Here is a 26,017-nt window from a genome sequence, read left to right on the forward strand (position 1 = left end):
CACACACACACACACACACACACACACACACACACACGTGTGCGCATGCGCGCACATGCCCACAACCTCAATCAGAATGGTTTCTGTGGTCATGTTTCCTGTGTCATTGGTTTCAGGCTGGTCTCCATGCAAGGAGACAGCGCCCTGGAGAGTGCCATTCTTCCAGACGACATGGACGATGAAGAAGTATGGCTCTACTGGATTGACAGCAACAGGGAGCCACATGGCAAAGCCATTCGCCACCTGGCCCAGGAGGCCAAGGAGGGCACCAAAGCCGACCTGGAGGTGCTCACTTACTACAGGTGGGCACTGCAGGCCCGGCCTGCCTCCCTCACCCCTCCCTCCCTCCTTCCTTCCCTCTTTCCCTCCTTCCCTCCCTCCCTCCTTCCTTTTTTCCCTCCTTCCCTCCCTCCTTCCTTCCCTTTTTCCCTCCTTCCCTCCCTCCTTCCTTCTCTTTTCCTTCCTTCTTCCCTTTCTCCCTCCCTCTCTCCCTGCCCCCCCAGTTCTCTCTTTCTTCCTTTCTGTGTTAGTACTAGGGCTTGAACTCCGAACCTGTGCACACTGCCTTAGCTTTCTCAAAGCTTGTGCTCTTCCACTTGAGCTACAAACTCCACTATTTTCTGCATAATTGGAGATACAAATGTTTCACGGCCTTTTCTGCCCAGGCTAACCTCAACCTTCCATCCTCAGATCTCAGCCTCCTGGATAGCTAAGGGGCACAATTGCTGGTGGTTGGTCTAGTGGCTGGGAAAAAGGCTGGTTTTGCCTGTTGGGTGGAGGTAAGATTTTGGAGTCTCTAAAGAGAATGTGACTGTCGTTACCAGTTTTGACCAGCAGGTGGCGAAAGCAATCTTCTTCCTGAGGAAGAGAGGACAAGAGGAAGCCTGTGGCTGGGTTGTTGAGTCGAAAGGGTAAAGTGTAAGGCAGAATTTAGCCTGGTGGCTTACACCTGAACCAGCTACTCAGCTAGCTGAGATCTAGATGTTGCAGTTCAAAGCCAGCTTGAGGTGACAAAACCTTTTCTAAGTAGCAAAAGGCTGGAAAAGAGAGCTGGCTCAAGAGGTAGAACACTAGGCCTTGCATGAGAAAGTTGAGGGGCAGCGCCCAGGCCTGAGTTCCATCCCCAGCTGGCACAAATCATAAAAGACTTAAAAAAGAAAACTTGGGAGTGATTGATGGGCGAAGGGACATTGATCTAGATACGTCATGCACACCAGGAATTGTGATTGTTTTGTACAACTACTTGATAATAAAATAAAATAATAGAATGAAATAAATAAGAAAATAATGTGAGAGATAGCTAGACGGGCATGGCAGCTCACGCCTGTCATCCTGGCTACTCAGGAGGCCGAGAGCTGAGGATCGCGGTTCAAGGTCAGCCTCAGTAGGGAATCCCATGAGACTCTGATCTCCAGTGAACCACCAGAAAAACCAGAAGTGGAGCTGTGACTCAAGTGGTCAAGCACCAGCCTTGAGCACAAAGAGCTCAGCGATAGCAGTGCCCAGGCCCTGAGTTCAAACCTGAGGACTGATCAAAAACAAAAACCAAAAAAAAACCCCACAGAAAGAGAAAAATGTAATGAAGGCCACAGAGTTTTCTGTCTGTGTTGTCAGGGGAGTTTTGAGCTGGGCTGTGTTTGGCAGACACGTACGGGTGGGGAGTGAGAAAACCTCGTGACATGTTGAATGTTCCTCAGGTATCAGCTCAACCTGTTTGCCAGAATGTGCCTGGATCGCCAGTATCTGGCCATCAATCAGATTTCCACGCAGCTCTCTGTGGACCTGATTCTGCGCTGCATGTCTGACGAGGGCCTGCCCTTTGACCTTCGTGCGTCCTTCTGCCGCCTCATGCTTCACATGCACGTGGACCGAGACCCACAGGAATCTGTGGTTCCTGTGCGCTATGCCCGCCTCTGGACAGAGATACCCTGCAAGATTTCCATTCACGAGTATGTGTGCCCACGCCACGCCGGGCCTTCCCTGGGGAGAGGGGACACATGCCTATCCACATGGAGACCAAAGTCCCAGCTCCTCAGGAGGCTCTGAATTGAGGATGGCATTTGGAGGCCAGCTCAGGCAGGAAAGTCTGTGAGGCCATCATCTTCAATGAACCACAAAAAACCCAAAGTGTAGCTGTGGCTCAAGTGGTAGAGCGCCAGGCTTGAACACAAAATGCTCAGGGACGGTGCCCTGAGTTCAAGATCCACAACTACAAGAAAAAGGAAAAAGAAAAGACCATTTATCTGGTACCTGCAAATAAGTTCTTCTTGTACCGGGGCTTGAACTCAAGACTTTGTGCTCTTGTTTGGCTTTTCACTCAAGCTTGGGGCTCTACCATTTAAACCACGGCTCCACTTCTGGCTTTTTGCTGGAGATAAAGAGTCTCACGGACTTTCCTTCCCTGGGCTGGCTTTGAACTACTATCCTCAGATCTCAGCCTCCTGAGTAGCTGGGTTAACAGGTGTGAGTTACAAGTGCCTGGCAAAGCGAGAGTGAAATAATTTGTGATCATTGGATGCTTTGATGACAGGTATAAGTAACCACACCAAATTACATTTCCTGTAAAGGCCAAGTGTGTAATAATAATTTATTGTTTCTCTCCCCAGGTATGATTCCATAACAGACTCTTCCAGAAACGACATGAAGAGGAAATTTGCTTTAACGATGGAATTTGTTGAGGAATATTTGAAAGAAGTTGTCAGTCAACCTTTTCCTTTTGGGGATAAGGAGAAAAACAAACTCACCTTTGAGGTATTTTATTTATTTATCTATCTATCTATCTATCTATCTATCTATCTATCTATCTATCTATTTATTTATTTTTGGCCAGTCCGAGGGCTTTTTCTCAGGGCCTAAACTCTGTCCTTGGGCTTTCTCAAGACGAGAGCTCTACCACTTGAGCCACAGCACCACTTCCAGCTTTTTTTGTGTATGTGGTACTGAGGCATCGAACCCAGGGCTTTTGTATGCTAGGCAAGCACTCTACCACTAGGCCAAACTCCCTGCCTGAGCATTTATTTTTGTTTTGTTTATGTAAGCTTTGTTACAGTTGATAAAGTTTATTTTTTTTATTAACCTTGATTTTTACATCATATTTCAAATGATGTGTTTAAGAAGCAAGCATTCAAGAAGGGAATTTAGATTTTAAAATGTAATTAAAATTAGGCTGAGGGTTTGTATGTCATAGATACATATTAATCTATGTAATAAAACATTATGCCTATAGAGTCCTAAGTTTTTTGCCTATGTAGTTGTGTTTATATTTCCAATACCATGCCCATAGCATTGGGCATGCAAATATTGAGTCCTCTCTCTTGTACTGTTTGGATCTAATAGCCACATATTAAGGATACCATGTGCCTTTTGTTTCTTTGGTCTTGTCTCACTCAACACGATTCGCTCTAGAGTCATCCACTTCCCTGCGAATGCCATTATTTTATCTTGTCTGTTGGCTATGTAGCATTCCATTGTGTATATATACCACATTTTCTATATCCATTTATCTGCAGCAGGGCATCTGGATTGTTTCCATCACCTGGATATTGTGCATAGTGCAGACATAAACATAGCTGAGTAGGTGGCCAAAGTTTATTTTTTCATTTATTTACTTTTTGGTTGGTCATGGGGTTTGAATTCTGGCCTAGGCTGTGTCTCTGAGCTCTTCAGCTGAGGGCTAGGGCTCTACTACTGTAAGCCACAGTGCCACTTTTGGTTTTCATTAGAGATAAGAGTCTCCTAGACTTTGGTGCCTGGACTGGCTTTGAACTGCAATCCTCAGATCTCAGCCTCCTGAGTAGCTGGCATTACAAGGCATGAGCAAAGTTTTTATACTTTGGGATATTTTTTTCCCCCATATTCACAGATGGTAACTTCATTTAACTCACTGGAAATACCTTCAGTTGTCTTTTGGGGTAGAAAACCAAAAAAGTGAAACTTGTACTTGAGAGCCAAAGTAAAGCTACCTATATGAATGAATTATGAAGCAGTGTCCTACTGATTTAAATGAGTTAATACATAATCCAAAGGCACATAATTCTAATGTCAACTTATCTACCTTCCAGTACTCAACATCTCCTGAGTTAGTCTTGCCTAAATCCAATGAGGTTTTTTTTTTTTTTTTTTTTTTTTTTTTTTTTTTTTTGCCAGTCCTGGGCTTGGGCTCAGGGCCTGAGCACTGTCCTTGGACTTTCTCAAGGCTAGAGCTCTACCACTTGAGCCTCAGCACCACTTCCAGCTTTTTTTCTATATATGTGGTACCAAGGAATCGAACCCGGGTCTTCGTGCATGCTAGGTAAGCACTTTAACCACTAGGCCAAACTCCCGGCCATGAGTTTTTTTTTTTTTTTTTTTTTTTTTAAAGAATTTTCTTGCCTGATAAAAGGTATTTCCTCTGCCAATAATAAAAAAAAAAAAGGCTGATAAGCCAAGTGCTGGTGGCTCATGCCTGTCATTCTAGCTATTCAGAAGGCTGAGATCTGAGGATTGTGGTTCAAAGCCAGCTGGAGCAGGAAAATCCATAAGACTCTTTTGTTGGTCTTGGGGCTTGAACTCAGGGCCAGGGCACAAAACTAGTGCTCTACCATTTTGAGCCACAGTGTCACTACTGTTTTTTTTTTTTTTTTCTTTTCCCCTTTCTGGTAGTTCACTGGAGATAAGAGTCCCCTGGACTTTCCAGCCAAGGCTGGCTTTGAACTGTAACGTTCAGATCTCAGTAGCTCGGATTGCAGGTGTGAGCCACCAGTGCCTGGTATCAGGAGACTCTTATCTCCAGTTAACTACCAGAACTGCCAGAAATGAGCTGCCGCTCAAGTGGTAGAACACCAGTTGTGTGAAAAACAAGCTTAAGGACAGTCCCCAGGCTGAGTTCAGGCATTATTACAGGCCAACAACAACAATAACAACAACAAAATGGTAAGTGAAGGGCTGGGAGTGTGGCCTAGTGGTAGAATGCTTGCCTAACATGCACAAAACTCTGGCTTCAATTCCTCAGTACCACATATACAGAAAAAGCCAAAAGTGGTGCTGTGGCCCAAGTAGTAGAGTGCTAGCCTTGAGAAAGCTCAAGGACAGTGCCCAAGCCTTGAGTTCAAGCCCCAGGACTGCTCCCCCCCCAAAAAAAAATCAAGATCTTCCAGTATACACACACACACACACACACACACACACACACACACACACACCGACAGACAAAGTTGAGAAATATCTGAACTAATATGAATTTCTTTTAATGCTATTTTCTATTTCATTTCTCATATGCAGGTGGTTCATTTGGCTCGGAACCTGATATACTTCGGATTTTACAGCTTTAGCGAGTTGTTAAGGCTCACGAGAACACTCTTGGCCATTCTAGACATTGTCCAAGTCCCAATATCGTCGTATTTTGAAAGATTAAGCAAATTCCAAGATGGAGGTAAGGGCTCTTAAGAAATGTAGTTTTGTTAGTAAATAGCAGGGGGTCTACCAGTCAAATCTACAGAGAAAAATGGCTGTTATGGTATAATTCCTCAGATCTGTGCATTGTGACCCAGCCAGGACTGAGTGGATTTACAAGTTTGCTTCACATGGACTTTCCTATCCAGGTTGGCTTTGAACTGTGATCCTACAGATTACAGCCTCTGGAGTCGTTAGGGATTACAGGTGTGAGCCACCAGCCCCTGGCAAAGAATGTTTTTCATGTCTGCCCTAGAGGTGATCCATTAAGAATATATATATATATATATATATATTTTTTTTTTTTTTCCCAGTCCCAGGGCTTGAACTTGTGGAACGTGGGCTCTGGGAACTGTTCTTGAGCTTTCTCAAAGCTAGCACTCTACCACTTGAGCCACAGTACCACTTCTGGCTTTTTCTTTGTATGTGGTTATCAAGAAATCAAACCCCGGGCTTCATGTATGCTAGGAAAGTACTCTAGACCAAACTCCTGGCCCAGAAATGTTTTAAGCAACTTTGTTCATGTCTCAGCAGACTGTGTTGTGATGTTGATTTGCTCTTACTACTCACGGTTATCATTTTCTCTCCATGGCTTCCATCCCTAGGGACCATTCATTAGTATAATTCGTCTTTTGAGTTGGAAAGAAAAAGTCCTGTCAAGCAATGTTCTTTGTTGTTATGTGTGGTCTTCAAAGCAAATGCACTCACTGGCTGATAAATTGGATGTGTGAGATATGCTTTGCAAATATTATATATTTTAAAAATTGTCCTTGGGCTGGGAGTGTGGCCTAGTGGTAGAGTGCTTGCCTAGCATGCATGAAGACCCAGGTTCAGTTCCTCGCTACCATATGCATAGAAAAAGCCCAAAGTGGTGCTGTGACTCAAGTTTCAGAGCTCTAGCCTTAAAAAAGCCCAAGGACAGTGCCCAGGTCCTGAGTTCAAGCCCCAGAACTGACAAAAAAGAAAACAAAAAAGAAAAAATTACTTATCCATATCTTTCTGTGTGTGTGTGTGTATGTCATTACTTGGACCTTGAACTCAGGGTCTAGCTTTTGTTTGGCTTTTTTCTTTTGCTCCTGTTTGGTGCTCTGCCACTTGAGGCACAGAGCTCAACCTCTGGCTTTTTGCTAGTTAATTGGAGATAAGCGTCTCATGGACTGTCTTGATCAGGCTGACTTTGAACCTCAGTTCTCAGAGCTCAGCCTCCTAAACTGAGCCACTTGTGTCCCATATAACATTTAATTTTTTTTTCTAAGACACTTGAAGTCTAATTGGTTTGAACCCTAAGTAGTTAGGGTTGAGAAAAGACTTATTAAGATTTCTTTTTGAGATATTTCAATAGTAACAGAAACTTTGTAAAAACCACATGTTGGTGGCTCACACCTGTAATTCTAGCCAATCAGGAGGCTGAGATCTGAGGATCAAGGTTCAAAGCCAGCCTGGGCTGGAAAGACCATGAGACTCTTTATCTCCAATGAGTCAACATAAAGTGGTAAAGCACCAGCACCGAGAAATCTCCCATGTCCTGAGTTCAAGTTCCAGAACCAACACACACACACACACACACAGTAAAGAAGCCAGGCACGCCTATGATTTATATAGTGTGTCATTTGTGTTTCTCCAGATGGAATAGTTCCTATTATCAAGCAACTCCAGAAAATAGAGCATCTTTTAGTTTCCATGCATGGCACTGTGGTACAGCTGGAATGCATTCCCCACATGAGCCACAGCACCATTTCTTGCTTTTCTCTGTTTGTGGTACCATGGAATCGAACCTGGATCTTCATGCATGCCATGCAAGCACTCTTCCACTAAGCCACACTCCTGATCCCTCAGGTTTTACTGTCTCGGTGACAGGATCTATTCTATTTGGGGGGCACAGAATGGTGTGGGCTTTCTTTGTAAAAATCATTTGGAGGCAATGATTCTTTTGTGTGGTGCGAATGTATGTGTGTGTGTAAATATAAATGAAGAGGCAGACAGTGTGGGTGTTATGGATTTCTTTCTGTTGGATTTTGGGGGAGTCATAATAACAAAAGAGGATGTTGTACTCCAGCAGTGCGAAAGAGTCCCATAAGAATTAGATCCATGTCCTGGTTGAACGTCAGGGGCTTAAAATCACCATCAACAGCCAGATGTGCTGGTAAGCTAGAAAAGCCAGTGGTGGGGAGGGGCGGGAAAGAGACCACTCCTGGGATTCTTCCAGAACCATCCACGGCAGGACCCAGAGCCAACAGAGAGACTGTCTCAAGTCCTTGCTTACAACAACTCTGTCCAAACAAGGACATTATTATTATTATTTTTTAAATGTGTTTTGCTTTTTCTTAGCCCATTGAAAAAATGGATTGCAAGTTGTAATGTAATAAAAGTTTTTTAGGGCCTCAGGATAAATGCCCCCAGTTAATTTGTCTGGATTAGAGAAAATCTAGGTCTATTTTGTTATTTTATTTCGTTTTAATTGAATTTTTTGTGTTTTTATAAAGGTGATATACAGAGGGGTTATAGTTATGAGAAAATTATTATTATTTTTGCCAGTCCTGGGCCTTGAACTGTTGCTGAGCCTCTTAGTGTCAAGGCTAACGCTCTACCACTTGAGCCACAGGACCCCTTCCAGCTTTTTCTGAGTAGTTTATTGGAGATAAAGGTTCTCGTATACTTTTCTGCCTGGACTGGTTTCGAACTGCAGTCCTCAGATTTCAGCTTCCTGAGTAGCGAGGATTACAGGCGTGAACCATTGGCACTTGGTGAGAAAATCTATTCTTAAATAGACTATCTTAGTAGGACTCAAGCCTTTTTTTTTTTTTTTTTTTACTGTTTTCACCTCTAGAAAGGGTCATGAGTTAAATGTCTGTCACTTTTTCGTAATGCACAAATACAATCGTGTTTATTACTAATGGAAACTGCAATCTTGACCCACCTGGTTCTTTTCTCCCTCCCTCCCTCCCTCCCTCCCTCCTTCTGTCCTTCCCTCCTTCCCTTCTTTTCTCTTTTCCTTCCTTCCTCCCTTCCTTCCTTCCTTCCTTGCTTCCTTCCTTCCTTCTTCTTTCTGTCTTTCCCTCTCCCCTTTCTTTCCCTCTCCTCTTCATTTCTCCCTTTCTCTTCTGTTTCCCTTTCCCTTTCCTTCTTATGCTGGTACTGAGGCTCTGAGACGCCCTTAGCTTTTTCACTCAAGGCTGGTGTTCTACCACTTAAGCCACACCCCCACTTCTGGCTTTTTGCTAGTTAATTGGAGTTAAGAGTCTCCCACACTTTCCTTCCTGGTGTGGCTTCAAACTCCCAGCCTCAGATCTAGGATCCAGATCCATTTGTCTACTAGATAAAGAATGGTGGGGTAGGGTAAAGCAGGCCGCACTGGTTGCACTGTGGATGTGCCTTGATGGCTTCTTTCACTGGTTGCCCTGTCTCACAGCACCAGCGTGGAAGTGGCCTGATTGGCCATTCATGAGTTTGGAGTCGAATCTGATTGGCCATTCATGAGAGGGAGTTGGATCTGATTGGCCACTCAGGAGTATGGAGGTGGATCTGATTGGACAGGCATGATGTAGGACCCTGGGGCATTGTGGGAAGGATCAATTCAGAGAGAACACAGAGCATTATGGGAAGAAGCAACTTAAAGAGAACACAGGGCATGATGGGAAGAAGCAATTGAGCAGGAGCCCAAGGCACTATGGGAAGTAGAAGCACTTGAGTGGAACCTGGAGCATTATGGGAAGAAGAATCATTTGAGGGACAACCCAGGGAATTATGGGAAGAAGCATTTGAGTGTGAGCCCAGGGCATTATGGGAAGGTCATTTGCCTGGAAGCCCAGGGAATTATGGGAATAAACATTTGAGTGAGAGCTCCGGCATGATGGGAAGGTTATTTGAGTGGAAACTCAGGGCATTGTGGGAAGAAGCATCTGAGCGTGAGCCCAGAGCATTATGGGAAGGTCATTTGCCCAGAAGCCCAGGGAATTATGGGAAGAAACAACTGAGCGTGAGCCCAGGGCATTATGGGAAGAAGCATCTGAGTGTGAGCCCAGGGCATTATGGGAAGGTCATTTGCCCGGAAGCCCAGGGAATTATGGGAAGAAGCAGCTGAGCGTGGCTCCATTTCCGGGCAGGCCCTCAGTGTGAGGGTCTCCCCCCCCTCCACGCACACAGCTGACCTCCAGTGTGTCCCTCGCTCAGGAAACAACGTCATGAGAACCATCCACGGCGTGGGGGAGATGATGACCCAGATGGTGCTGAGCAGGGGCTCCATCTTCCCGGCCAGTGTCCCCGACATCCAGCCCGGCCTGCTGCCCACCAAGCAGGTGAGCCCCGCGGAGCCCGAGGACGTGACCGTCATGGACACCAAGCTGAAGATCATCGAGATTCTGCAGGTTTGTCACCGCGGGACACCTGTGGGACAGGCCTGGCCACTGTCCGTGGACACTGTCGAACTAAGGAATCGAACCCGGGGCTTCGTGCATGCTAGGCAAGCACTCTACCGCTAGGCTATGCCTCCGGCCTAGTTTGTGGTTGTGGGGTTTGGACTCTAGGCCTGGGCGCTGTCCCTGAGCTCTTCAGCTCAAGGCTACCCCCCTACCCTTGAGCCACAGTGCCACTTTTGGTTTTCTTGTGATTAATTGGAGATAAGAATCTCATGGACTTGAGTGCCTGGACTGGCTTTGAACCACAGTCCTCAGATCTCAGCCTCCTGAGTAGCTAGGATTACAGACATCAGACACTCCACCCAGCTTTTTTTCTTTTTCCTAAGTCTTTCCTCCTAATTAAATTTAGACTGAGCTATGATAAAGTACATCAGCTATGCTGGAAGGTTCCATATATTTATCATACAATTAATTAGATTTACTATCATAGAAGGTTTCCCAGGTTCCCTGTAGGACTTCAAAAGCTGAATCTGGAGAAATGCTGGCAAGTCTCTCAACCCTGTGTCCCAGACCCTAAAATAATCATTTAATAAGTTTCCCTCCCATTTTTGGTGGTGGTGGTGTGTGGGGACCACTGGGGCTTGAACTCATGGCCTGAGTGCTGTCCTTGAGCTTTTTCACTCAAGGCTGTTGCTCTATCACTTGAGCCACACATCCACTTGTGCCTGTTTGCTGGATCATTGCAGGTAAAAGTGTCTTCTAGGCTTTTCTGCCCAGATTGAGATCCTCAGATCTCAGCCTCTACTGGAGTTATAGGTGTGTGTTACCAGAGCTTGGCTAAGAGCAATCTTATCTCGAATTCTAGGTCTGGGAGTTATAAACATTGTTCTTTGGGACATTTCTTACAGTTCATCTTGAGCGTGAGGCTGGATTATAGAATCTCCTACATGCTGTCCATTTATAAGAAGGAGTTTGGTGAGAACAATGCAGACACGTCAGCCAATGGCTCGCCACACAATTCATTGTCATCAGGTATCTTTTTCTTTGTTTATTTTGGGTTGGTTCATGGGGCTTGAACTCAAGGCCTGGGCACTGTCCCTGAGGTTTTTTTTTTTTAACTCAGGGTTGGTGCCCTACCAATTGAACCACAGTGTCACTTCTGGCTTTTTGGTAGTTTGTGGGAGAAAAGACTCTTATGGATTTTCTTGCCCAAGTATGGCTTTGAGCCTCAATCCCCAATCTCAGCCTCCTGATTTTAGCTAGGATTAAAGGCAGGAGCTGAGACACTGCTTTTGTCCTTTGGTCAGCTGAGCGGCAGTGATTCAGTGACTATACATGGGTAGTTAAAGATATGGTGTTTTGTCACCATGCTGTCATCATTAGCCTTCTCCCTGCCTTCCCCACGAACTGAGATCAGCTTGCTGGAACGAGAAGTGTTTTCTGGCATTTTCCAGCAGGGCTATCATTCAGCTTCCCAGAAGCCGGGAACCTGGAAGCTCTCTTTCCAGGAAGGACAGGGCAGACCCAGAAATCTATTGTGAGTGGTGACATGGACAGAAATTTTGTAAATTACTGACTTTCGGATGCCAAATTCCTGGAAACATGAGCTCCAAGCATCAGGAAAGGATGGGCTCGGAGCACTTCACAAAACCCTTGCTCTCTAATGGACCACACTGCTTTCCTTGTAGAATCTGTTTCTGGGGGAGACCTACTTCTGTTGTTGATGATCATGGAATTTGAACTCAGGGCCTGGGTGCTGTCCCAGAATTTTTGCACTCAAGGCTAGTTCTCTACCCTTTGAGCCACAGCACCACTTCTGGTATTCTGGTGTTATATTGGAGATAAGAGTCTCACAGGCTTTCCTGCCTTAGGCTGGATTTGAACCACATTCCTCAGATTTCAGCCTCTTGAGTAGCTAGGATGACAGGCATAAGCCATCAGCACCCAGCTTTTTTTTTTTTTGTTGTTGTTATATATTTTGCTTTTTTCCCTTTTCTTCATTTTATGCTTTTGGAGATGAGATATGACTATTGTATATTTTTAAACGATAGAATTATAATGTTGGAAGTAAGCCATATTGATTAAGATGCATTGTTCTCATAATCTGACTTGTGCAATTGAAACCTCTTTGTACTAGTACTTAATAATAGTAATTAAAAAAATGAATTGTAATCAGTTCACCTAGAAAATCCACCCTACTCTAGAGAAAAGATAGCATGTTAGAAGTCATAAGCTGAGGTTAAAAGAGCATATTGTTTGGAAATTGTACATCAACAGGGCTCATTATGTATGTGTGTATATTTGGATTCTTTAAGAATTTATTCTTCTGAAGCCAGGCACTGGTGGCTCTTGACTATAATCTTGGCTACTCAGGAGGCAGAGATCTGAGGATCACAGTTTTTTTTTAATTAAGGAATTTATTAACATTGATTTTTACATCATATTTTAAATGACAAGTTTAACAAACAAGTGTTCAAGGAAGGAATCTCTATTTACAATCACTGGGACTTAGTATTTAGAACTTAATCACAATTAGGCTGAGGGTTTATATGTCATAGAAACATATTAATTTATGAAGTAAAACATTATGTCTATAGAGTCATAGGTTTTTATGTCTATATAGTTATATTTATATTTCCATTACCATGTCCATAGCTTTGGGTATGCAGTTATTGAGTCCTCGCTCTTGTACTCTTTGGATTTAATAGCCACATATTAAGGATACCATGCGCTTTTTGTTCCTTAGGTTTTGACTTGTCTCACTCAACATGATTCGCTCTAGATTCATCCACTTCCCTGCGAATGCCATTATTTTATCTTGTCTGTTGGCTATGTAGAATTCCATTGTGTATATATACCACATTTTCTGTATCCATTCGTCTGCAGTAGGGCATCTGGATTGTGAGGATCACAGTTTTAAGCCAGTTCCAGGCAGGGAAGTTTGTAAGACTCTTATCTCTAATTAACTAACTGTTAATTGGAGTTGTTAAGTGAGTTGTGGCTCAAGTGGTAGAACTCTAGCACAAAAGCTCAGGGACAGTGCCTAGGCCCTGAGTTCAAACCCCAGGACTGTCACAATTAAAAAAAAAAAAGGATTTATTCTCTGGATAGGCATGCACTCCTGTACTCCCAGCTCCATGGGAAATGGACATAGGAGGATTGTGGTATATGGCCAGCCCAGGAGAAAAAGCACAAGACCTTATATGAAATGTCAGCCATAACAAAAGGACTGGAGACATGGCTCAAGCAGCAGAGCACCTGCCTAGGAAATGCAAGGCCCCGAGTTCAAATCCCGATACCATCAACACAAAACCGTTCCTTTCCAAGGGATCACTACTTTAAGTTATATGTGTGTATATATGTCTACAAATGTATGCTTATATAAACATTTATTTTCTGTATTAAATATATATATAGTTGTGCAATCTTTATAAGTGACACTTTTTTAGTGATGCCTTCTAATTTATATGTTTGAGTATGGCAGGTGCTCTACCATTTGAATCATTCTCCCATCCAGCATTTTGCTGGTTAACCGGAAATAAGAGTTTCATAGGCTTTTTTTTTTTTTTAATAATCCAGCCTGGCTTTAAACCATGAGTCTTCATATCTCAGCCCCCTGAGTAGTTAGGATTTTAGATGTCTGGTCAGAAGTGTTTTTGGGTAAGGTAATATTCAGGTGAACACTGGGGTTTCTGATGATGATAAAACCTTGATTTCACCCTTGATCTTTGCAGCTATTGTTCCTGACATTGATGAAATTGCAGCCCAAGCTGAAACAATGTTTGCTGGCAGGTACAGTCTCTCTCTCACTGGTGAATGAGATTCTTTCTACAATCTTCCAGATAACTAACTACCCCCACCTTTCTGCATTTATTTATTTTTAGCTCCGCTATCGTGGTTCATGTAATTTCTGCTGCAGTAATGCTTTTAATATATTCCAGAAGAGAAAGCATTACTTTTCTTTAAGTCAGGTCATAAAGGTGTGGCTCACGCCTGTAATTCCAGCTACTCAGGAAGCTGGGATCCGAGGATCAAGGTTCAAAGTCAAGCCAGGCAGAAAAGTCCCTGAGAATCTTACCTCCCAATAAACCACCCAAAAACCAAGAAATGGAGTTGTGACTAAAGTGATAAAGCACCAGCTTTGAATAATCTAAGAATAATATAAATGACAGTGGTCAGATCCTGAGTTCAAGCCCCAGCTTTCCTTCCCCCACGCCTCCCCCCAAAAAATAAAGAAGAGATATAAAGAAGAGATGTGTTTTGAACTTTATCCAGGATATTGAGAACCATTAAATAATCTCTCTCTCTCTCTCTCTCTCTTTTTTTTGCCAATCCTGGGGCTTGAACTCATGGCTTGGGCACTGTCCTTGGCTTTCTTAAGGCTAGAGTTCTACCACTTGAGCCACAGCACCACTTCCAGTTTTTTCTATGTATGGGGTACCGAGGAATTGAACCCCAGTCTTCATGCATGCTAGGCAGGCACTCTACCACTAGGCCAAACTCCTGGCCTAAATAATATCTTTTAACTCTCTGATATAATATCCTTTACCCCTCAGATAGAAATTTTTATTGTGTCTTATAAAATATTACATCCTCAATCTTAGGTATTGGAGATAAGAAATGAACATTTTTTTTAGTGTTATTGTTAACTTTGCTTGTGGGAAAATACAGCTCTTTCCCTGCTGATTGAAAACATCCATGGTTAAAGCAAATAAGATCAAAATTCCAAAGGAAAATCTCTAAGCTAAAGGTATTGAGAATCTGGGAGTGTTGCCTAGTGGTAGAGTGCTTGCCTAGCATGCATGAAACCCTGGGTTTGATTCCTCAGTGCCACATACACAGAAAAAGCCAGAAGTGGTGCTGTGGCTCAACTGGTAGAGCTCTAGCCTTGAGAAAGCTCAAGGATAACATCCAGGCCTTGAGTTCAAGCCCCAGGACTGGCAAAAAAAATATTGATAGTATTGATATTATACGACTCTTAAAAAAACCCCAAAACACTGCAAATGACATAAGAAGCTAAAATGAAACAAAACAACCCAAGTCTATCTCTTCCTTTTCCTCCTCCTCCTCCTCCTACCCCCCCTTCTTCTTCTCCTTCCTCTTCCTCCTCCTCTTCTTCTTCTTCTTCTTCTTCTTCTGCTGCTGCTGCTGCTGCTGCTGCTGCTTCTTCTTCTGCTTCTTCTTCTTCTTCTTCTTCTTCTTCTTCTTCTTCTTCTTCTTCTTCTTCTTCTTCTTCTTCTTCTTCTTCTTCTTCTTCTTCTACGAATTCAGGGAACTAGACAAATACTGGTAGCTCAGGAGACCTGAGGATAGAAGTTTTGAAGTCAATCAGGGCAGAAATGTCCTCCAAAAAGAATCAGCAAAAACCTGGACTGGATGCATGGCTCAGGTGGTAGAGTGGTGTCAGCCAGGGAAACAAGTGTATTGAGTGTAAGGTCTGAGATTCAAATCCAGAAATTCCCCCTTCCCCTCCAAAACAAAAAAAAAAGCAAAGGGAGAAAAAAGAAAATAAAGAGAAAGAATGGAAAGAGAAACATATGAAGAGAACTGGGTTGGGCATTGTGGTACATTCCTGTCATTCTAAAATTTAGGAAGCAGAGGCACAAGGATTTAGAGTTCAGAGCCAGTCTGTATTAGCTAGAGAAGAACCTGTTTCAGCTAGAAGGAAAAAAGAGTTAAAGAGACAACGGCAACAAAAGGGTTTTCATCTCAGTGAAGATTTAGGTTTTTGTTTAGTTGTTGTGTATGTGGTTGGTTTTTTTTTTTAATGCCATTCCTAGGACTTGAACTCAAGGCCTGAGTGCTACCCCTGAGCTCTTTTTCACAAGACTGGTGCTCTACCACTTTCAGCCACAGCACCATGTATAGCTTTTAGCTGGTTCATTGGAGATCAGAGTTTCACAGACTTTTCTGCCCAGGCTGGATTTGAATCACGATCTTCAGATCTCAGCCTCTTGAGTAGCAGGGTTGACAGGCGGGAAGCACTGGGCACCCAGCTTGGGGTTATCAATTATAGGATTGAAAAATGTCATCGCTTGTCAGTCCCTTTGTGACTCGGGCTCCATTTCTTTCTAGGAAGGAAAAGAACCCGGTCCAGCTGGATGATGAAGGAGGGAGGACATTTTTGCGGGTTCTGATTCACCTTATCATGCATGATTATCCTCCCTTGCTGTCGGGGGCGCTGCAGCTCCTGTTCAAACACTTCAGTCAGAGAGCGGAAGTTTTGCAGGCATTTAAACAGGTAAGCGCAGGCCAGGAAGGGCGGATCAATAGTAGAAAGCTTGTCTAGCCAATACTGCCAAAAAAAAATGGATAATATGTAGAAGATTCCCCCCAATGGGCCCATAGGCACAACTGCAGGCTTAATCAGGCTAGGGACACATATTGTGTGTGTGTGTGTGTGTGTGTGTGTATGTGTGTGTGTGGACCTATGCCTGTAATCCCAGCTACTCAGGAAGCTAAGATTTGAGGATCGCAGTTCAAAGCCAGCCCAGGGGAGAAAAGTCTGTGAGACTCTAGTGAACCAGCAAAAAGCCAGATATGAAACCGTGGCTCAAGTGGTAAAGTGCCAGCCTTCAATGAAAAAGCTAAGCAAGAGCTGGGAGTGGGGCTTAGTGGTAGAGTGTTTGCTTAGCATGCGTGAAGCTCTGGGTTCGATTCCTTGGTACCACATACACAGAAAAAGCCAGAAGTGGAGCTGTGGCTCCAGTGGTAGAGTGCTAGCCTTGAGCAAAAGGAGCTTAGGGACACCGCCCAGGCCCTGAGTTCAAGCCCCAGGACTGGCAAAAAAGAAAGAAAGAGAAAAAGAAAGAGTAAAGGCTAAGGAAGATTGGGAAACCCAGGAGTTCAAGCCCCCAGCTCTAGAGGGCATACACTAATAGGAAGAATATAATAGTAATAGTAATAATAATAATAACAATAAATGTGGTTTAAATAAATAATAGGTAATAAATATAGTAAACAATAAAATAGTAATTAGAGTTCACAGATTTGTCCAGGTGAGTTTTCATGTCATATATATATATGTACACACAGACATATATTTTTTTATTAAAATATTTTATTAACATTGATTTTTTACATATTTCAAATGTCAAGTTTAACATATAAGTATTCAAGACGGAGATCTCTATATGCTATCAGTGGCACATAAATTTAAGAACATAATTCAAATTAAGCTGAGAGTTTGTATGACATAGATACACATTGATCTATGTAACATTATGTATATAGAGTGTATATCCCATCATAGATTTTTATGTCTATGTAGTTGTGTTTATATTTCCAATACCATGTCCATAGAATTGAGTACCCAAATATAGAGTCATCACGCTTGTGCTGTTTGGATCTAATAGCCACATATTCCGGATACCATGAGCCTTTTGTTTCTTTGGTCTTGACTTATCTCTCTCAGCATGATTCGCTCTAGATTCATCCACTTCCCTGCGAATGCCATTATTTTATCTTGTCTATTGGCTATGTAGAATTATATTGTGTATATATACCACATTTTCTGAATCCATTCATCTGCAGTAGGGCATCTGGGTTGTTTCCATCGCCTGGCTATTGTGAATAGTGCAGAGATGAACATGGCTGAGCAGGTGTCCTTATCATATCTTGGGTTATGCTGTTCAGGGTAGATGCCCAGAAGTGGTATGGCGGGATCATAGGGAAGGTCTATTTTCAGTTCTTTAAGAAACCTCCACACTGCTTTCCAGAGTGGCTGAACTAGTTTACAATCCCCCCAGCAGTGCAGTAGGATTCCTCTTTCTCCACATCCCCGCCAGCATTTCTATATAGGATATTTATAAACATTGTAGAATTACTCTTTAAGCAACTACAAAACACTGAAAGGCTAAAGATTTTAGAAGGAAAAGAGGGATTTGTAGGATATATTCAGAATCTAAATCTTGTGTTCAGAAGTTGGGTGCCGGTGGCTTATGTCTGTCATCCCAGCTACTCAGGAGGCTGAGAGCCGAGGATCAGGATGCAAGGTTATAAGATGTAAGAACTGAAATTCCAAGTTAGCCTATGGCAGGAATCGACATCCACAAGCCTCTTCTCTTTCATTGACCAATATAGAGCTTGGAAGCAGAGGTGCAGGAACTGAGCATGTGCTGTCCTGAGTTCAATCCCCCATCCCTGCACACCTCAAAATGGCATTCTTTCGCACCCAGGTGCAGCTACTGGTATCCAATCAAGACGTGGATAACTACAAACAGATCAAGGTGGATTTGGATCAACTTCGACTGACCGTGGAGAAGTCGGAGCTGTGGGTGGAGAAATGTAGCAGCTATGAGAACGGAGAAGGAAACGAAAACCCACGCAAGGGCGGTGAAGAGCCGAGCGAGGTTGGTTCCTCTGAATAATGTCACACCATAAAATGGCCATGGGAGCTTTTTAAAACAGTTTTTGATCACTTGTGGGTCTTGAACCCAGAGCCGGGGCACTGTCCCTGAACTCTTTCACTCAAGGCTAGCACTCTACCTCATTGTAGAAAAGTTTGCTAAGATGAGTGGATTCCTAGAGGATGCTACTTTTCCGTTTCTTGCTTTGCATAACTGTGGTTTTGTGTTCAATATGTAATTTATTTAGACTTCATGCACATCTCCCGTTGCGCATGTCTTATTTGTGATTTCCTTCACCTACTGAACGTGTGTGTGTGTGCACGTATGTGTGTGCACTAGTCCTGGGGCTTAAATTCAGGGTCTCATAATCTCGCTTTGCTTTTTCTCCCTTCAAGCTGGCGCTCTACCACTTGAGCCACAGCTCCATGGAGATGAGAGTGTCATGGACTTTCCTGCCTGAGTTGACTTTGAACGTTGATCTTCAGATCTCAGCTTCCTCAGTAGCTAAGATGGCAGGCGTGAGCCACCGACGCTCTGCTAGAACCTTGAGTTCTTGCTTGGCATTTTCTCTCAAGGCTGGCGCTCTACTAATGGAGCCACAGCTCTGTTTCTGGCTTTTGGCTTATTAACTGGAGATAAGAGTTGCCAAGGACTTATTTGCCGAGGCTGGCTTTGAACCTCAATCCTCAGTTTCGGGCTTCCTGAGTAGCTGGGGTTACTGGTATGAGCCTGTGACCTCAGTCATGGATTAGTTGGCATTAAGGACTATTTTCGTAGAGTGATTGTAGTACCCTCAGTCTGTCACCAGGGGGCGCTACTAGTCTGGGCTCACAAGGCTCCCTTCCCCTCCCACTGTCTTAACGCAGGCTCCCCAAACCTGACACTTGCTCTGACTTAAGCATCCAGAGTTGCAGAACAAGTACTGGCATTGGCTTTCAGAGATGTTTTAACCTGGGTTCTTGTGGGGAATAGCTGACTCAATTCTGGTTCCTGGCTACATTTTTCTTTTACTGTGAGGAGATCAGAAGATATATCTTACATTTTCTATGAGCGCAGAAATGTACTGAGAATAGGTTTCTGTTTCATTTTGTAGTAGAAAGGTAATTTGAAGTTTGATGTTATTCTTGCAGAGTTTCTTAGGCAATCTTTATTGGGGGCATTTTGGGAGGAGGGGTTACTACGTTGTTTTTATGAATTTACTTTTTTTTTTCTTTTTGCCAGCCCTGGGGCTTGAACTAGGGGCCCAGGCACTGTCCTTGAGCCCTTTTGCTCAAGACTAGCACTCTACCAACTTGAGCCACAGCACTACTTCTGGCTTTTTCTGTGTATGTGGCACTGAGGAATTGAACCCAGGGCTTCATGCATGCTAGGCAAGCACTCTACCACTAAGCCACGTTCCCAACCCTGAATTTACATTCTTTGTAACTATCTGTAACCTAGAAGAGACTGTATTTAACCTAGAAGAGACTTCACTTGCTTTGGTGAGGCATTTTAGGATATTTCATTTTGTAATCATATTAAGTACAATTTTTCCTCTGTGTGTGTGTGTGTGTGTGTGTGTGTGTGTGTGTACGCACGCATGTGTGGACCAATGCCACGACTTGAACTCACAGCCTTGGGGCTATCCCTCTTCCACCCAAGGCTGGGGCTCTACCACTCGAGCCACAGCTCCACTTCCAGCTTTTTACTGATGCATTGAAAAGAAGAGTCTTACTGACTTTCTTGTCCAGGCTAGCTTTGAACCATGATCCTCAGATTTCAGCCTCCTGAGTAGCTGGGTGGACAGGTGTGAGCCACTAGCCTCTGACTTGAGTTTCATTTTGATGCGTCAAGAAAGATGATTATAATGAAATATTTGGATCTTTCTGGCATAGCAAATAAGCTTTATGGATCTAGTCACTTGAAATATGGTTGTTTATTTAAGTTTTCATTTTCCTCTTCATTTCCATAGCTCTAAGTATACTTGCTTGACCTCAAGTCATGACTCTTGGCAAATGTCAAGAGTCCTGGTGATCTGCCAGGAATCTTTGGATTAAATTATTCTTTATTTTCTCTCTGTGCTCATTGGTTACATTAGGCTCTTTTTTTAAATTTTCTTTTTCTTTCTTTCTTTATAGTTTATTCTTGAAAATGAAATTATGTCTTTCGTTGCTCTGGAGTTTTTCTTCTATACTGTATAAAATCAGCCTATTTTTCTGAACGTTACATATATTTAATAATAGCCCTATGTAGAACTTTTGAATGTAACTTATCAGTGATTGGGAGAGTCATTAATGTTGCAGTTTAACTTTTATTAGATCACAGTCATTGATAAGGTTTACTCAAGTCAAGGAACCAGCGAGTTGATCAAACACAAATTGAAGCTGGATCAGGAGGCTGAGATCTGAGGATCACGGTTCAAAGCCAGCCTGGGCAGAAATGTCCGTGAGACTCTTATCTGTAATATACTACTCAGAAAACGGTGGAAGTGGTACTGTGGATCAAGTGGTTGAGTACTAGCCTTGAGCACAAGAGTTCAGACAGTACATTTAGGCCCCGAGTTCAAGCCTCACAACTGACCCAAAAAGAAAAATATAAAACAAATTGAACAAAAAAGCTGAGAAATAATGTATGGTCAGATGGCTGCAGAGTGGATGTTCAGTTTGGGACAAAATAAATTGGTTATGAAGATGCAGATGGCTTCATCTTGCTTGTTTGTGTTTGTTTTAGGAATCAAACATTCTAAGCCCTGTGCAGGATGGATTGAAGGCGCCTCAGATTGACAGCAATAAAAGCAATAACTACCGGATTGTGAAAGAGGTCAGCCAAGTGTTTTTAGACATAGGTCATATTAACCTGAAACCCAGTTTGTATAGTGAGCTCACACTCACTCCTAAGCTGCTGCTTACCAGAGTGAGATACGAGGATTCCATTTCAGTAGGAAATTCCTGAGCTTCTTATCTCCAGTGAATGAGCAAAAAGCCAGAATTGGAGGTGTGGTTCATGTGGTAAGCACTACCCTGGATAAAAAGCCAAGCAAGAGAGTGAATCGTTGAGTTCAAAGCTTCATTATGGGCACCAATAAACAAAATGACAGCAACCCGGCTCGATGGCTCACTCCTGTAATCCCAGCTACTCAGGAGGCTGAAATCTGAGGATCCAGGTTCAAAACCAGCCTGGGCACAAAAGGACCTGAGACTTTTATCTCCAGTTAACCTCTAGAAAATCGGAAGTGGGGCTTGGCTCAAGGGTAGGGAGGTAGCCTTGAGCTGAAGAGCTCAGGGACAATGCCCAGAAAGAACTCCATGACCCACAATAAATAAATAAAACTAAACAAAACAATATATATGATATATATGATATATATATGATAACAATAACTTTTATAAGGTATTTCTGTTGATTATAAGTAATACTTTATTTCTTTTTAAAGATTTTGATCCGGCTGAGCAAGCTCTGTGTACAGAATAAAAAATGTCGCAACCAGAATCAACGACTCCTGAAAAATATGGGTGCTCATTCTGTGGTGCTGGATCTTTTACAGATACCTTATGAAAAGGTTTGTTCTTGTTACTTCTGGCTTTACTATGTGAGTTTTAGGTGTAAAACAAGGTTTGTTTTTTTTTTTTTTTTCTGCTGGGCACTGGTGGCTTGTGCCTGCACTACTAAGTGCTAAGATGTGAGGATTGCAGTTCAAAGCCAGCCTGGGCTGGCTTGTGAGATTCTTTATCTAATGAACCACCAAAGAGCTGGAAGTGGAACTTTGGCTCAAGTGGTAGAGCACCTACCTTGAGAAAGCTAAGTCCAGCGGGAGTATTATGCCCTGAGTTGAAGCCCTAGGACCAGTAAAAAAGATGGGATTAAAAATAAGAGATTTCTAGCCAGGCACTGATGATTCATGCCTGTCGTCCTAGCTACTCAGGAGGTTGAGATCTGAGGATTATGGTAGTAAAGTCCCTGTGAGACTCTTATCTCCAGTTAACTACTCAAAAACTGGAAATGTTGCTGTGGCTCAAGTGGTAGAGCTCTAGTTTTGAGACAAGGCCAAGGACAGTGCTCAGGCCCTGAGTTCAAGCCCAGGACTGGCCCAAAATAAAAAACAAAAAAGAAAGAAAGAAAGAAGGAGGGAAGGAAGGAAGGGAGAAAGAAAGGAAGGAAGGACGGACATAGAGGAGAGGGGCAGGGCAGGAGAAGGAACCAACAGAAAGTGTCAGGAGGGAGAGAGATGGGGAGGAATAAATGTTGGAGGAAATTGTCAGTAAGAACTGCGAGAAAGGGGTGGGGGAGCAGAACAAATATATGAGAAAAAAATGACAATCTGAGAAAGATCTAGAACACAGAGAGGAGAGACACAGAGGCTAAGCAGGAGATGAAGAATAATGAAGAGAAACAGCACTTGTGGGGACCTGCTTTTATTTATACTACTTGGACCTGGCTTTGTGACTGTATTGTACACTACTTTCTGATTTTCAGAACGATGAGAAAATGACAGAAGTAATGACTCTGGCCCACACGTTCCTGCAGAATTTCTGTCGAGGGAACCCACAAAATCAAGCTCTCCTTCACAAACATCTGAATTTGTTTTTAACACCAGGCGTAAGTATAGGAGTGACTGATCTTTGTGCTAATAAATGGTACATTCATTTTAGGATTACTGAATAGTTTTGTTTTGGTCAGTCATGGGGTTTGAAGTCTGGGCCTGGGCGCTGTCCCTGAGCTCTTCAGCTCAAGGCTGGTGCTCTACCACTTTGAGCCAAAGTACCACTTCTGGTTTTCTGATGGTTTAAGGAAGATGAGAGCCTCACAGACTTTTCTGCCTGTACCTGGCTTTGAACTGTGATCCTCAGATCTCAGCCTTCTGAGTAGCTGGGTTTAGTAGCAGCAGATGGCTGGTTTATTTGAGTGTTTATTTTTGCCATACAGAGATTCTGTCCCTGAAATAGATGACTTTTTAAACTTTCACAATAACTTGAAAAAACTCTGTATGTAAAACTTTCATTTTTAGCCAGATGCTGGTGGCTCACGGCTCAAATGGTAGAGGGCTTGTCTTGAGCAAAAGAAGCTCAGGGATAAAGCCCTGAGTTCAAATCTCAGGCCTGGCAAAAAAAAAAAGTTTCATATTTTTTTTTCCTAGATAATATTAGGAAAAAGTTTTGGTAGAAGCAAAAGTTAGGTGAAAATACCAAGGATAAATATGAGAAAGTCAAGTTTTGGGTTAAGAAGGTTTTGTTCAGCGTGTTTAATTCTTCAGGAAGAACTAACTCTGAATAATAGAGGATTAAATTAATCTGAGGAACTCTGTTCTCAACATTTCTTTTCTCCAACGAAACTCCTTTATGAGCTCGATTTCTTTGAATAGTTAATGATCTTAGGGCATTTGGTAGAAGACCTGCACAGATAAATTCATGCTGGCTTCATATAAAAGAATTCACTTGATTTGTGCGCTGGTGGCTCACCCCTGTAATCTCAGGAGGCTGAGATCTGAGGATCATGGTTTGAAGCCATCCAGGGCAGAAAAGTCTGGGGGACTCTTATTTCAAATTAGCCAGCAAAAAAACCCAGCTGGAAATGGAGCCATGGCTCAAGTGGTAGAGTACCACTCTTGAGTAAAAAAAAAAAACAAAACAAAACTTAGCTGAGTGCCGGTGGCTTACACCTGTCATCCTAACAACTGAACTCAGGAGGCAGACGTGAGGATCACAGTTCGAAGCCAGCTAGGGGCATGAAGGTCCATGAGACTGCTATCTTCAATTAAATCACAGAAAAAGCCAAAAGTGGTGCTGTGGCTCACGGAGTAGAGCACTAATCTTGAGCCAAAGGGGCTCAGGGATGGTGTCTAGGCCTCGAGTTCAAGCCCCATGGACTGGCAGGAAACAGAAAACAACTCTCGGTTCCAATGTGAGATTCCTTTGCGAGTTAAATGTCACTGAAAAGTCCACGATCTCGTTGCCTTTGCTAGAATCTGTACAGAACAATCCCCCATCTGCTTCCATCCTAAGCCAGGGCGGGTGGGAGTGTGAGCTCTGGAAGCCAGAAAGCTGGCCATGAACACCGAGGCTCTGCTCTCTCGTCTGTGTAGCTTCTAGAAGCGGAAACCATGAGGCATATCTTCATGAACAACTACCACCTGTGCAGCGACATCAGCGAGCGCGTGGTGCAGCACTTTGTACGCTCCATCGAGACCCACGGCCGCCACGTGCAGTACCTGCGTTTCCTGCAAACCATCGTCAAAGCCGACGGGAAGTATGTGAAGAAGTGCCAGGACATGGTCATGACCGAGGTACGCCCCCACGAGGAAACCCTGTCTTCGGCTGGGAGCAGGGGCCTAGTGGTAGAATGCTGGCCTTGCATGCATGAAGCCCTGGGCTCGATTCCTCAGTACCACATACATAGAAAAAGCTGGAAGTGATGGCTGTGGTTCAAAGTGGTAGAGTGCTAGCCTTGAGCAAAAGAAAGGACAGTGCTCAGGCCCTGAGTTCAAGACCCAGGACTGGCAAAAAAAAAAATATGAGTCTCCGTGTTTTGTAAATGGTATACTTAGTTATGGATTTTACTTTAATTTAGAGATATTTAGAGATAAAAAGGAAGCAGGGAGTTTGGCCTAGTGGTAGAGTGCTTGCCTAGCATGCATGAAGCCCTGGGTTCGATTCCTTGGTACCATATGCATAGAGAAAGCTGCAAGTGGTGCTGTGGCTCAAGGAGTAGAGCTCTAGCCTTGAGAAAACCCAAGGACAGTGCTCAGGTCCTGAGTTCAAGACCCAGGACTGGCAAAAAGAAAGAAAGAAAGAAAAGAAAGAAAGAAAGAAGGGAAGAAAGGGAAGAAGGAAGGGAGGGAGGGAATAAGTTGGGAAAGGTTTTCCCTCCCAGATCTTCCTTCAGTGGGGGGGAAAGGGAGGACAGAGAGAGAGAGAAAACACATAGCGTTGGAAAACCTGATCACTTGGCACACGAGTCTGGTCGCTCCACCATCTTGCTTTGGTTCCTACATAGACATGCTTGAGTAGAGGGAGGGTGGGTGAGAGGGGCCCTCCCGTCAGGGCGGATCTGGAGAGGTGGATTGGCGGGGTGGAAAGCCCGTGATCGAATGCGGCCCCCGCCCTGGACACCTCGTCAAGAAGGAGATGTCCATACAGACATAGCACAGCGCTCCTGCCTGTGCGGGTGGGCGGGTCTGGGGACGGGCAGCGGGCATGCGCGGCGGGCATGCGCACTGGCTTCGTCCTTTCAGCTCATCAATGGCGGCGAGGACGTGCTAATCTTCTACAACGACCGAGCGTCCTTCCCGATCCTTCTCCACATGATGTGCTCTGAGAGGGCCCGGGGGGACGAGAACGGTCCCCTGGCTTACCACGTCACCCTAGTGGAGCTGCTGGCTGCCTGCACCGAGGGCAAGAACGTCTACACGGAGATCAAGTGCAACTCGCTGCTGCCGCTGGACGACATCGTGAGGGTGGTCACGCACGAGGACTGCATCCCGGAGGTGAGCCTGCGCATGCGCGCCGCCGGGAGGGGGGAGGAGGGGGCGCTCGCGCATGCGCGCTCCGCTGGGGCTTGGCTGCGCGCGCATCCGTGCACTTACACATGTAAATTACACATGCAACCCACGCAATATACATATATATGTATAAATGGTGCGCATACATGCATATACCTATCTATGCGTGTATAAATATGCACACGTGCATATTTGCATATAGACTTAGTTATGTATATATACATACATACACACATATCATAAAAACAGTCATAAATATAAATATATACATTTATAATTGTAAGCATGTATATATAAACACATGTAATCTACTAATATGTGTATATATAAATAAACACATGTGTATCCACATATTCATATATATATGTACGCACCTATATACACACATATAGTTTGGGATACGTGGACAC

The 26,017-nt window shown here is 43.7% G+C and overlaps 1 protein-coding gene across 1 annotated transcript in view; it reads left to right on the plus strand.

Moving 5' to 3' along the window:
* Nucleotides 1-26,017, plus strand: part of Itpr2 (inositol 1,4,5-trisphosphate receptor type 2) — a 185,142-nt gene that overhangs the window by 72,458 nt on the left and 86,667 nt on the right. Inside the window, exons 18-31 of the mRNA XM_090325301.1 lie at nt 117-302; nt 1,698-1,949; nt 2,607-2,751; nt 5,260-5,410; nt 9,601-9,794; nt 10,694-10,817; nt 13,520-13,577; nt 15,861-16,026; nt 17,963-18,136; nt 20,843-20,932; nt 21,546-21,671; nt 22,586-22,708; nt 24,192-24,392; nt 25,341-25,592. Of these exons, the coding sequence (XP_090181427.1) occupies nt 117-302; nt 1,698-1,949; nt 2,607-2,751; nt 5,260-5,410; nt 9,601-9,794; nt 10,694-10,817; nt 13,520-13,577; nt 15,861-16,026; nt 17,963-18,136; nt 20,843-20,932; nt 21,546-21,671; nt 22,586-22,708; nt 24,192-24,392; nt 25,341-25,592 (2,242 nt within the window). The remainder of the gene's footprint in view (nt 1-116; nt 303-1,697; nt 1,950-2,606; nt 2,752-5,259; nt 5,411-9,600; nt 9,795-10,693; nt 10,818-13,519; nt 13,578-15,860; nt 16,027-17,962; nt 18,137-20,842; nt 20,933-21,545; nt 21,672-22,585; nt 22,709-24,191; nt 24,393-25,340; nt 25,593-26,017) is intronic.

Source organism: Megascapheus bottae, chromosome 37 (genome assembly GCF_031878675.1).
Source record: "Megascapheus bottae isolate mThoBot1 chromosome 37, mThoBot2.hap1, whole genome shotgun sequence".
NCBI lineage: Eukaryota > Metazoa > Chordata > Mammalia > Rodentia > Geomyidae > Megascapheus > Megascapheus bottae.